The sequence below is a fragment of the Gavialis gangeticus genome, unplaced genomic scaffold, assembly GCF_001723915.1.
Source record: "Gavialis gangeticus isolate Ggan-Ray unplaced genomic scaffold, GavGan_comp1, whole genome shotgun sequence".
NCBI classification, from domain to species: domain Eukaryota; kingdom Metazoa; phylum Chordata; order Crocodylia; family Gavialidae; genus Gavialis; species Gavialis gangeticus.
The window spans coordinates 29,085,214-29,097,911 of record NW_017729032.1 but is presented as its reverse complement, the minus strand read 5'-3'; the positions used below and the strand labels follow the sequence as shown (position 1 = coordinate 29,097,911).

The 12,698-nt window shown below is 44.0% G+C and overlaps 1 protein-coding gene across 1 annotated transcript in view; it reads left to right on the top strand.

The window, feature by feature from the left end:
* Positions 1–2,597, top strand: part of LOC109302212 (matrix metalloproteinase-20-like) — a 14,942-nt gene extending 12,345 nt beyond the window's left edge. The window contains exons 6-7 of the mRNA XM_019523778.1: positions 675–809; positions 2,497–2,597. Of these exons, the coding sequence (XP_019379323.1) occupies positions 675–809; positions 2,497–2,597 (236 nt within the window). The remainder of the gene's footprint in view (positions 1–674; positions 810–2,496) is intronic.
* Positions 2,598–12,698: the final 10,101 nt, after the last annotated feature.

Here is a 12,698-nt window from a genome sequence, read left to right as displayed (position 1 = left end):
AAAAAACTGGGCTCAAATGATCCCAGCTAGGTAGGCATCAAGCCTTCTCTTAAAGACCCCCAGGGTAGAAGCCAGCACCACTTCCCTTGGAAGTTGGTTCCAGATCCTAGCTGCCCTAACTGTGAAGTAGTTCTTACGGTTGTCTAATCTAAACCTACTCTCCAACAACTTGTGGCTGTTATTCCTTGTTATGCCAGGGGGCGCTAGGGGAAACAAGGTCTCTCCCAAACCCTTCTGGTCCCCCCTAGTGAGTTTATACACCGTCACCAGGTTCCCCCTCAACCTTCTCTTGTGAAGGCTGAACAGGTTCAGGTCCCACAGTCTCTCATTGTAGGGTCTGCCCTGTAGTCCCCGGATTATGCGGGTGGCCCTCCTCTGGACCCTCTCAATGTTGCCCACATCTCTCTTGAAGTGGGACGCACAGAACTGGACACAGTACTCCAGCTGTGGCCTGACCAGTGTTGCACAGAGGGGGAGGATCACCTCCTTGGCCCTGCTAGAGATGCACCTGTGGATGCATGACAAGGTGCAGTTGCATGACAAGGTGCGGTTAGCACCTTGTCATTTACACAAGCCATGAATTTGGCCAGTGCAACCCCCTTCCCACCTCACTAAAATGATTAAATAGTTGAATGATGCTCTCTAGATTTAATGAACTTCTTGTATCCTCTCAGCAACCTTCTTGCATTCTTATTTGTACCTTAGTTATGATGAATCTACACATACTATGGATAAGGACTATCCCAAGAACATTTCATATGCTTTCCCAGGAATAAGTGGCAAAGTAGATGCAGCATTTGAGATGACTGGTAAGACTGTAATTTTTTAATCAAGACCTTGAATGAGATATTACTCCCATAAAATGGTAACTAGTGCAAGAATTACATATTTCACTCTGTATATGTGTACGTGTGTGAGATAGCGTAAGCGGGTTAGAGAGCCTGCTGTCTTGCAGGCTGGCTTTGCTCCTGGAAACACCTCAACCAGTTCTTTCAAAGTAAATGTATAACCCTTGTTCAAAGAAACTGGAAAACCAAAACTTTCAGCCCTTGTCTAGGTAGCAGGAGGCCCTTTTGCTCTGGCCCCTTCCCGGTACCAAGTTTATCTAGGTTCCATTCTGCACCACTTCTTCCCCATAACTTGACTTCCCTGCTCTCTCTGGGTTTTTAACACCCTGAGAAGTGAATTGCCTGCAGCTGGGTTTCTGCAATAGAGCTGTCTGTTCCCACATAAAGAGCCAGCCCACCCTGTTTTATATAGCTATACATAGATTTCATAGACATTATGGCTGGAAGGGACCTTGGAAGATCATCGAGTCCAGCCCCCTGCCCCAGGGTCAGGAAGTCAGCTGGGGTCAAAGGATCCCATCAAGATAGATGTCCAAATGCCTCTTAAAAGTGTCCAGAGTAGATGCTGGCAGTAGGACTGCATGTAGTTCCCAGGCAGTTTAAATGTCTCTCCTGAAAAGAGTCATCTAATGACAAAGTATTATTTCTGCTGGGGTGCTTTTATCACAGCTTTGAACCTGTGACATGCACATCTCAGAAGTGGTGTGTCCAGCAGCAATCAGCCATGTCAAGAGTTTGGTTTTGACTAGAAAGGATAGTAAGCTTGGCTGCCCCTGCTGTATAACACAAATAATCAGAAGATAGGTAGTGTTGTAGGAAAAAGTGAATGCTGAAAGTGTTAATACCAAAAGGAAAGCAAACCATTTGCTTCTAGGGAGGTAAAATGGACTCTCCCTGTGTACCATGTAGGGAATTGAGCATGCCAGTCTGTCCTCTGGGTACCTAAATGCTAGGTGTTTTGGCATCTCACTTGGAGGTACCAACCTCCACCAATGGATCAAGCCATAGGTCCCACTAGTATGTGCTTGAAATATTAACCTGTAAAACCATTCTTCTGAATAGGGAAGGCTTGAAGCATTTTCTTGAACATTGTTTAAATGGGGCCTACTGATGAGACCTCTGCTGATCTACACTGAATGATAAGACACATAACCAAATACTGTGCTTGTATCAATTCAGCATTAATAAATGTTACTGAATAATCAGCTACTGTATATCCTTCCTTCAGCAGCTGATAAAATTACTAAGGGAGGTGACCAGCTAACCTTCTGTACTAACAGTTGAGCGGAGGGTAGCACAAAGATGTAGCACATACAGGCAAAACTAAAGAATTGTTAAACTAAAGAATTCCAAGAGTGGCACTCAAGCAAAGTAAGTTTATCTGAGTTCAGTTTACAGTGCACCCCCTGAGATCAGCCATGAAAACCCTGGAAGTGCCGGCCATGAAACCAGAAGTGCACTTCCTGTTTCACTCCTGCCTCAGCAATCAGCCACTGGGGAACCTCTCCCTGACCTCCTGATTGGCGACTGGCTGCTGGGGGACCCCCCCAACCTGTCAGCGACCTGGTGCCTCCCCAGACTCAGGAGGCACCAGTCATCCATGATTTCCCACACAACAATATTTCATGCTATTTTATTTTCAATATAGGTTTCCTGCACTTCGTTATTGACTCCAAATCATACAAGTACGACTACAAATCCCACATCATTGTGGATGTCATTGATGTGGGCACCTGGTTGGGATGCTAGGAAAATTTGGTTAAAAGGCCATCTCCTCAAGAACTTCAGGAAGCATTTTTAATATTTTGATATTCTGTGTCTGATGAAGAATTTAAGAATGAAAACATCTCCACTTGGACAAGACTTCCTTTCAGTCAAGAAGTGTTAGTCATAGCATAATTTAATAAATGCAATATATCAAAATACTGTTTCCTAAATACAAATTATTATGAAATGAGCACCCAGGTTTATAACTATTTGACCATATACTACATTAGGCACTATAAACATTTTCCAATAGGCAAGCATGTGACTGTTTTTCTTTTAATGGCAATTATTATACAAAAAATAAAATAAAATAAAATGTTAAGAAATATGAGTGTCTCCTGTTCCCCCTCCCCCTCCCTGCAGGTAACTGGGAAGATCATAAGACTCATTTACTAAACCACCTTTATTATGTAGCTCTTACCACTGTTTTTGGTTTATATACAGAAAACACAACAGACTCTGAAAGCTATGGTATGAGCAGAGCCCAATACAAGTTTCATGTAGTTCACCTGGAACATTTTCATTCATAGAATCATAGAAAGTTAGGGTTGGAAGGGACCTCAAGAGGTCATCTAGTCCAGCCCCCTGCTCAAACCAGGACCATCCCCAATTAAATCATCTCAGCCAAAGTTTTGTCTACCCAGGTCTTGAAAACCTCCAAGGATGAAGCTTCTACCACCTCTCTGAGTAACCTGTTCCAGTGCTTTACTACCCTCCTACTGAAATAATTCTTCCTAATTTCTAACCTAAACCTCCCTTGCTGCAACTTGACACCATTGCTCCTTGTTCTGTTATCTGCCATCACTGAGAAGAGACTAGCTCCATCCTCTTTTGAACACCCCTTTAGGTAGTTGAAAGCTGCTATTAAATCCCCTCTCAGTCTCCTCTTCTCTAGACTAAATAAGACCAGCTCCCTCAGTCTCTCCTCATAAATCATGTCCCCCAGCCCCCTCACCATTTTTGTTGCCCTCCACTGGGTTCTCTCCAATATCTCCACATCCTTTCTGTAGTGGGGGGGGCCTACATTCACTGAGGAGTTAGATCCCTGGAATAAATGGTACCGGTGGAATAGAAATGGGGGCCACAACCTAAGCAGACTTGAGAACTAAAAAACTAAACTGAACTGATAGAGTATAAATGGCTAAGTGATTCTGCAAAGGAATGACAGCAGTGAGCACAAGAACTAATCTAAGATGGATGTCAATGGAAAAACATGGTGATTGAAAGGAGAGGTGACATTAGACAAGCCTCACACATGGAAATCAGGCAGCTGTTTCCATTGAAGAATGATCAAGAAAAAGAGCAGGGTCCAGAAAACATACAGGGACCCGTATACACCCACAGGTCAACACCAAGAAGACATTTTAAGATACAAGGAAATCACTTTGGAATCAAAACATTGGCAGGCACTTCCACTTTTTGAGGTAGTGTGGTTGGCAAAAACCTTACTATGCCAATTCAGAATTACTACAGACCTGCTGTCCTGTATGGAAGGAGACAGAGCCTATGTAATACATCTAATGGTGCTCCCTGAATGTAACAGAGCATAATCTGCTTTCTGTAAGAGAACCTAGGCTTCCCATCTCCCTGGGCTTAAAAAAGAGATACTTGCTGATCCTTTTTGGAAGAAATACTATGGTAAGATTGAACAATGGGCTATCAGATTGGATTCTGAATGCTTCAGACAGCCAATGTTCTTCTCACCTTCCCAGGGAGTTTTTGCTGAGTTAGGGCAGGGCTTTGTCCTTTGTGAATACAGTACTAGTTTACCTTTTTGAATGAAACATTAAGTGGCTTTCTAGAGGCCTGTTCATTCAACTACAAAGGAAACATTCACACTCTGATGCTTTGGATTTCCCCCCAAGCACCAATTAACCTTATAGGAGTGAATGGACACTACAGGAATGTGCCTACAGCCCAAACTTCCAGAGCCATGGGATCATTAGGCTCTCATCTTTCATCAAAAAAGGAAGCTTCTGGCCCTCATTTTTGGCATTATAATCTGACTAGAACACAGATCTCTTCCTGGGACTGAGAAAAGCCTGAAAAAAATGTTCTTAAACAAGTAAACTGTCCAGTGCATATCAATGGGGAGTTTACTCTAAAACCAACTGCTCTAGAGGGCCCCTGACACACCACCCCAATGAAATACTTTGTACCATTGAAAAAGTGTGTAGCGGGGCCAGCCTGCCCTTTCAACCAGATATCCCATCTGTTAGAATTTAGCTGCTGAAGGAATCCTCTTCTTGACAATCACATCTCACGTATGGGGGGGATGCCCCTTTCATTCAAAAAGTGTAGAAAGCTATTAGGGGAAAGGAGAGGCCTACTCAGTTGCCCCAGCCATTACCACTCCAAATGGTGTCTAACCTAACCCTAAAGTGTCTATAGCCTGTAATTTCCTAAGTACCTAAGATGCCCATATTAACATTACTGCTGCACACACAGAACTACCTCAATGTAGAAAATGTGAGACAACTTCGCTCCAATCTCATTTTTAGGCCTTATCAGGATTCAAAAGAGAGTTCTTCCTCTGCCCACCTTGCCTAGGTCTGTTCCCACACAGGTGAGTGACCTAACCATTGTGTTACAGTCATGCTTAACATTTCTTCATCTGTCAACCTGGCACAATAAATATTTAATAAAACCTTGTAAAATGGAACAGCTTCAGATAGACTGAAATTATCTTTCCTACCCCAGTCTTGCATGTCAACTGGTAGTTAAGGCATTAACATGGAAGCTGGGTGTTCAAATCCCATTAGATAGAAGAGAATTCTATCTAATCTATCTAGGTCTCCCAAATCTTGATATGGTGATCCTCTGGTATAGTAAGAAAAAAAGTCTTTCTCCAGTTATGTTTCTGGATTTGAACATTTCTGGATCCCCACTCAGGTTTCATAAAAATAGCTTAGGCATCTAACTCTGGAAAAGGGAATTATGCTAATCCTGAGTGAATGGAGTCACCTAATACCCAAGTGGGGCATGCCACTGTCTTCAGAATTTTCTGTTGCCTAGGGCAGGTGATTTCCCATTCAGCCTCCTGGCTTTTGTAGATCACTCTTAGTCACTTTACATCTTCATCCCTTGTATAGGGAGTCTACAACTCTAACTCAGACATTGTGAATGCCAGAAGGAAGCATTCAGCATTTTAGTGCTTAAGACCCTTTGCGGATCTAGAACTTAAGGTGTATAAAGGGTTTTGAGACCTTTGACCATTTCTGGACAAGTGTGGATGTTTGGTGCCACTATTTGTCCCCAGGGAACACCTATGCCACACATGCTTTGGCATGTGGCAAAGTTACTTCTGGTGGGGTAGGGGAGGCTGGGGCCAGCACATTTCTGAAGGTTTGAAGTGCAGTCATAACAGTTTGGGTGTGCTGCCCAAATTATGCTGATAAGTGTAATTTGGGGCCTGAGTCACATGGAGTAAGAATATTACAAATTTGTACTGTAATTCTCCTCAGATATTAACTATAGTTTCATGAAGGACAAGGTTTATCTCCAATTCGTTGCTTGGTAGAAAAGCAGGTTAGATGCTATAGAATTTTTTAGTTTTGAATGGCTGCTTGATTTAATCCTATTTGTGATGATAGTAGTTGCTATTTATATGCAAGGCATTTTGTACTCAAAACTAAAGAATTGACATTCCCATAAAAAATACTTGTGTTCCTATGCAAACAAGCATGTAGATCAGAACTGGCCAAATATAATCAGGGCCTTTACTGGGAAGTGGGAAATGCGGGTCCAAAATCCTCTGAGTGATATGGTCTGGATCACTTCTTGGGCAAGTACTAGGGCTGTGAGAAAAAGCACCATTTTGTTTCAACATCCATTTTGCCTTTTCACTGCACAGTGTTTCATTTCAAGTTTTGTTTCATTTCAAAAGCGCTGTTCCGTTTCATTTAATCAAAACTGATTCACTGTTTCGACACCATTTCAATAATGGGGAAGCACAAAACTGCCTATAATTTTCTCATTTCTTGCCTGATTTGGATGAAACTTGCAGGAATAGTAGCCCCTGCTGAGAGCACGATGCTTGCCAAGTTTCAAGGAGACGGGTACAGGGATTTCTGTGAAACTGTACCTCAAACTGTTCAGAACACAACTTGTATCACTTGTAAGTGTGAAGGCACAGAGAAAGCTCAGTTCAAGCAATGCTTTTTGTGCTGTTTTTCCATCCCTCCCCCAGAGCACTGGGATTGGAAGGGACCTCAGGGTAGAATCACAGTCACTGGCCAGCTACACAGTCAATACCAGAGCAGTCCTTCCCCCCTCTTCTTCCTCCCTCTCCTTAGTTTCTCTTTAGCTGCAAGCAAGCCCAGCTTTGAAAGTTGAAATGTTTTGAAACTTTTGAAATGTTTCGACTGCCCTGTTTCATTTCAAGGCTGTTTTGAAGCCTTTCATTTCATTTCCATTTTGCTGTTTCAAGCTCGAAATGAGTCGAAACAGCATCAAAACCAAATAACCAATGAAGTTTTGCACAGCCCTAGCAGATGCATTAACTACTAGGATATTGAGCTAAACATAGGATGGGTCCTTCCTTCTCCACCAGTTATTAGCTGTGGCTTTACCCTGATTAAAGTTTCAGGGACTTACACAAAATTAAGCACTGCCTAAAGATGAAATAGTATTTGTGCCTAGGTGTATGTAAAATAGGGCATTAGGTCAAGACAATTATTTACCACAAATGAATATCATTTCTAGATATAGCTGTGAACTTAATTGATTTTTTTCTAGTTGCTTGCCAAACTGAAACTTCCAAAAATGCTTTTGGGTTAAACAAAATGTTTTGTTCTATCTGAAATAGTTCATTTTTAACTTTGGGGGGGAGGTATTAGTTTTATTACATTTTTAATTGAATTAGGTACATTTAGTCTGGAATCATGATTTTTAAATGAAAATCATAATGGTTCATTAAAAACACGGGAAATAATTCTTTTCCACTTTTCCAGAATGTTCTTATAGTTTCATAGTTTCTAGGGTCGGAAGGGACCTGATCAGATCATCTAGTCCGACCCCCTGCCATGGCAGGAAAAGAGTACTGGGGTCAAATGACCCCAACAAGGTGTTCATCTAACCACCTCTTAAAAACCCCCAGGGTAGGAGCCTGCACCACCTCTCTTGGAAGTTGGTTCTAGACCCTAGCCGCCCTGACCATGAAATAGCGCCTCCTGATGTCTAACCTAAATCTACCCTCTGCCAGCTTGTGACCGTTATTCCTGGTCACTCCTGGCAGTACTCAGGGGAACAGCGACTCCCCCAATGCCTGCTGGTCCCCCCTGACTAGTTTATAACAGGCCACTAGATCCCCCCTCAGCCTTCTCTTGTGGAGGCTGAACAGGTTCAGGTCCCGTAGTCTCTCCTCATAGGGCCTGCCCTGCAGTCCCCTGATCATGCGAGTGGCCTTCCTCTGGACCCTCTCCATGCTGTCCACATCCCTCTTGAAGTGCGGCGCCCAGAACTGGACGCAGTACTCCAACTGCGGCCTGACCAGTGCCGCATAGAGGGGGAGGATCACCTCTTTTGACCTGCTTGAAATGCATCTGTGGATGCATGACAAGGTACGGTTGGCCTTCCTAACTGCCTCCCCACACTGCCGACCCATGTTCATCTTGGAGTCAATGATGACTCCAAGATCCTTTTCCGCCTCCGTGCTGACAAGAGGGGAGTTCCCCAACCTGTAGGTATGGTGCCGGTTGTTCCTCCCCAGGTGCATCACCTTGCACTTGTCCGTGTTGAAACCCATCCTATTCTTATCTGCCCACCCTTGTAACCTGTCCAGGTCCGATTGTAGCCTGCTTCTTCCTTCTAGTGTGCCCACATCCCCCCACATCTTAGTGTCATCAGCATATTTGAACAGGGTGCTTTTCACCCCCTCGTCCAAATCACTGATGAAGATGTTGAACAGTGCGGGCCCGAGGACCGAGCCCTGCTGAACCCCACTGCCCACGTCAAAAGTATTGGTCTTGGTCAAAAGTATTCACTCAAATTCAGCAGAAATTTGGAAAGAGTTCCAGCAAACACATTTTTGCCCATAAACTTTCACCCACTTGTATTTTTGCTTACTAATTATAAACATACAGTGTTTAAAATATTTTAGCAGACTGTGCCCTTTCACTATGATAGCACTAAATTTACTTTTACAACATGCAGATGCATACTTGGACAGGGAAGGCTCAGGTAAGAAATATTGTTTGGAGTGGACCATTATGTCTCCTCTGTAAATATGTCCTTCACCATCTAGTTTCATTAACCTGAAAATATGCTTTTAACAACAGTTCTAAAGTACTTGATCCATTTACTGTCATCCCCCACAATACCTCTGGGATAATTAATGGATTATATCATATTTGAAAAACATGTGAGTCATTTAGGTGGATCACATCAACTCCATTAAGTCTGTGAGAAACAGAGGAGAAACTTTTGCCATCAGATGGAAAACTTGCTGGAAGACATGAAGACTGTTTGGATAGTTCTCTTCATTTTGTTGAACTCTGGATATTATATCTGCATGGCCTTGCAGAGTGAGCATGGAGGAACAAATCAGCATGATTTCATGTATGCTGAGGTAGGTGCAAATCACTTCACAATATAACAGACACTTGAATAAGTGTCCCATGATCTCAAAACTACATGGATGAGTTTTTTTGGACCAAAACTGGGTCCTCCTCATGTAAATATTACCTAGGGACCATGTTCTGATACCATTACTCTCACTGAGTTGCAGGCTCTGCAAACAGTCTCACTAAAGTCAATGAGACTATGCATGGGCAAGAAGCTGTTCATTTTGAGTAAGGGTGGCAGAACCTGCCTCTGTGGGCTAATACCTGCAAATTTTGGCTGCTATACACATGCTGAGAGGTGGGAGGTGGGGTGTAGAAAATACAGTGGATCCTGGACAACTGTGTTGATTAAAATGGCTCACCACTGTGTGTATTAAGCTCCCTTGCATTTCAAAATGGCCACAGGGGAGTTTGAACTAAAGTTCATTCTAAAGCACCCCTGAAGCCATTTTGAAACATGAAGGGACTTAATACACATGACAGTGAGGAGATGCTGGAGCATTCTAAGCAGAACATGAATGAGCATGTCTATAAGCATGTCTATAAGCAGCCTTTGTTGTTAGGAGATTGTAGGAATTTTGCCTGAATAATGTTGATGAATTTATTGATTGGACTGAGTGAATTTTCACGGCTAATTTTAAATAATAGGGAAATGTATAAATAGTCAGAGAAGACTACTACTGACTGACTGGCACAGTTTAGATTTAGGATTTTTACATATTCACAACCAGAATTATTTTGTTTTTGTTGTCTCACTCATGCTGATAGTACCTTACTTTCACAGACCATGAAATACTGGTCATATGAATTTCATTGGGATTGCCTTTAGAATAAAGGACTGTTAACCATGAGTAAGGAAATCAGACTGGCCAAGGTGAATCACAGAATCACTGGAAAGGACCTCAGAAGGTCATCTAATCTGCCCCCTGCTGAAAGCAGAGCCATCCCCAAATAGATCATCCCAGCCAAGGCTTTGTCTAGCTGGGGCTTAAATAACCTATAAGGATGGAGATGCCACAACTTCTCTGGGTAATCTGTTCCAGTGCTTTACTACCTTCCTAGTGAGAAAGTTTTTCCTAAGATCTAACTTAAACTTCCCTTGCTGCAACTTAAGACCACTGCTCCTTGTTCTGCCATCTGTCACCACTGAGAACAGTCTAGCTCCATCCTCTTTGAAACTACCCTTTAGATAGCTTAAATCCCCTCTCAGTTTTCAATTCTCCATACTAAATAAACCCAGTTCCCTCAGCCTCTCCTCAGAAGTCATGTGCCCCAGCCCCCAAACCATTTCTGTTGCCCTCTCCTGGACTGTCTCCAATTTGTCTACATCCCTTCTGTAGTGGAGTGCCGAAAACTGGACACAGTACTCCAGATGTGGCCTCACCAGTGCTGAATTGAGGGGACTAATTACTTCCCTGAATCTGCTGACAACACTCCAACTAATACAGCCCAGTATGCCATTAGCCTTTTTTGCAATAAGGGCACACCTTTGGTTCACATTCAACTTATAGCCCATCGGTCCCCAGCCTGTAGCGCTCCATGGGACTGTTCTGTCCAAAGTGTAGGACTTTGCACCTGTCCTTATTGAACCTCATGAGGTTTCTTTTGATCCAATCCTCCAGTTCATCATGTTCCTCCTGGATCTTAGCCCTGCCCTTCAATGTATCTACTACTCCCCACATCTTGGTGTCATCTGCAACTTTGCTGAGGGTGGACTCAATCCCATCTTCCAGGTTGTTGATGAAAAGGTTGAACAAAACAGGCCCCAGGACCAACCCCTGGGGCACTCCACTTGATACCAGCTGCCAGCTGGACACTGTGCCATTGATTACTCCCCTCTGAGCTCAGCAATCCAGCCAGTTTTCTATCCACCTGACAATCCATCTATCCAACCCATACTTCTTTAGCTTTTTTGCAAGAATATGGTGGGAGACCGTATCAAAAGCCTTGCTAAAGTCAAGGTATATCACAACCACTGCTCTTCCCACAACCAAAAAGCCAGTCATCTCATTATAAAAGGCAATCAGGTTGGTCAAGCAAGGCTTGCCTTTGGTGAATTCATGCTGACTGTTCCTAATCACCTACTCCTCCAAGTGCTTAGAAATGGATTCCTTAAGGGCCTGCTCCCCATGATTTTTCCAGGGATTGAGGTGAGGCTAACTGATCTGTAGTTCCCTGGATCCTCCTTCTTCCATTTATTAAAGATGGGCATTATATTTGTCTTTTTCAATCATCTGGGACCTGTCTCAAATTGCCATGAATTTTCAGAGATAATGGTTGGATGCTCTGCAGTAACATCGGCCAACTCCCTTAGCACCCTCAGGTGCATTGCATCTGGCCCCATGGACTTGTACATGTCCAGTTTTTCTAAATATTCTCTAACCTTTCTCTCAGCACTGTTGACTGATCACCTGCTTCCCAAACTGTGCTGCCAAGTGCTGTAGTCAGGGAGCTGACCTTGCCTGTGAAGCCTGAGGTGAAAAAGGCATTAAGTACGTCAGTATTTTCTGCATCGTCTGTCCCTGGGGGCACTTACACACATGCGGGGAGCCTGCTCCAATATGCTGGAAGCTCCGTTCATTAGGTGGATCCTGTCTCTTCCAAACAATCCTTCTTGGAACAACATCCCATGGTTGAAGAAGCCAAAGCCCTCCTAGCAATACCATCTGTGCAGCTATGCATTGATCTGCAGGATGTATCTGTTTCTATCTGGGCCCTTCCCCTTGACTGGAAGGATCGAGGAAGACACCACCTGAGCACCTGTTCTCACCACCTTTGCACCCAGAGCCCTGTATTTACTTTAGATCTGCTCAGGGTCACCCCAGGAGTATCATTGGTGCCAACAGGAATAAGCAGCATGGAGTAGCAGTCAGAGGGCTGGATAAGTCTCAGTAATCCTTCTGTGACATCTCAGATCTGGGCTCCAGGCCAGCAGCAGATCGCCCAAGACAACAGGTCAGGCCAGCAGATGATGCCTCAGTCCTCCAAAAAACATAGTCAGCAACCACCACCACCCATCTCTTCCTCTTTGTGGCAATGGTCTTGATCCTTCCAAACTGGGGGGGCCTGTCCTGGCCTCTTCCACCAATGGAGCATGCTCCTCCTCCACCATTGCCTGGGCTCTATATCTGGTCTCCAGGCAAACTACTGCAGGTGGAGATGAAGATTTCTGTTTGCTGCCATAGGTCACAAGCTTCCAGCTTCTACCTTTCTAGGAGTCCATATCCCCTTCCTTCTTTCACACTGCCTCTGGCAGTCCTTCCTCTGCAGTCCTAGAGGTCTCCTCCAACATTGAATTGATGCAGTCCTCATGACGGAGGATGCTTCAGAGCTTTGCCACCTCCTCCTTAGCTCTCTTGCCTGCTCCCTGAGGGACACCACCAGGAGCCACCACTCACATTGCAGGTAATCCCCCATCTGCCTGTCATTGGAAGGAAGCCACAAGCTGCAGTCTCCATAGCACCAAACCAGGACCTGTGTGGAAGCCTCAACAGTGAGCAGTCCTGCCTAGACAGACACC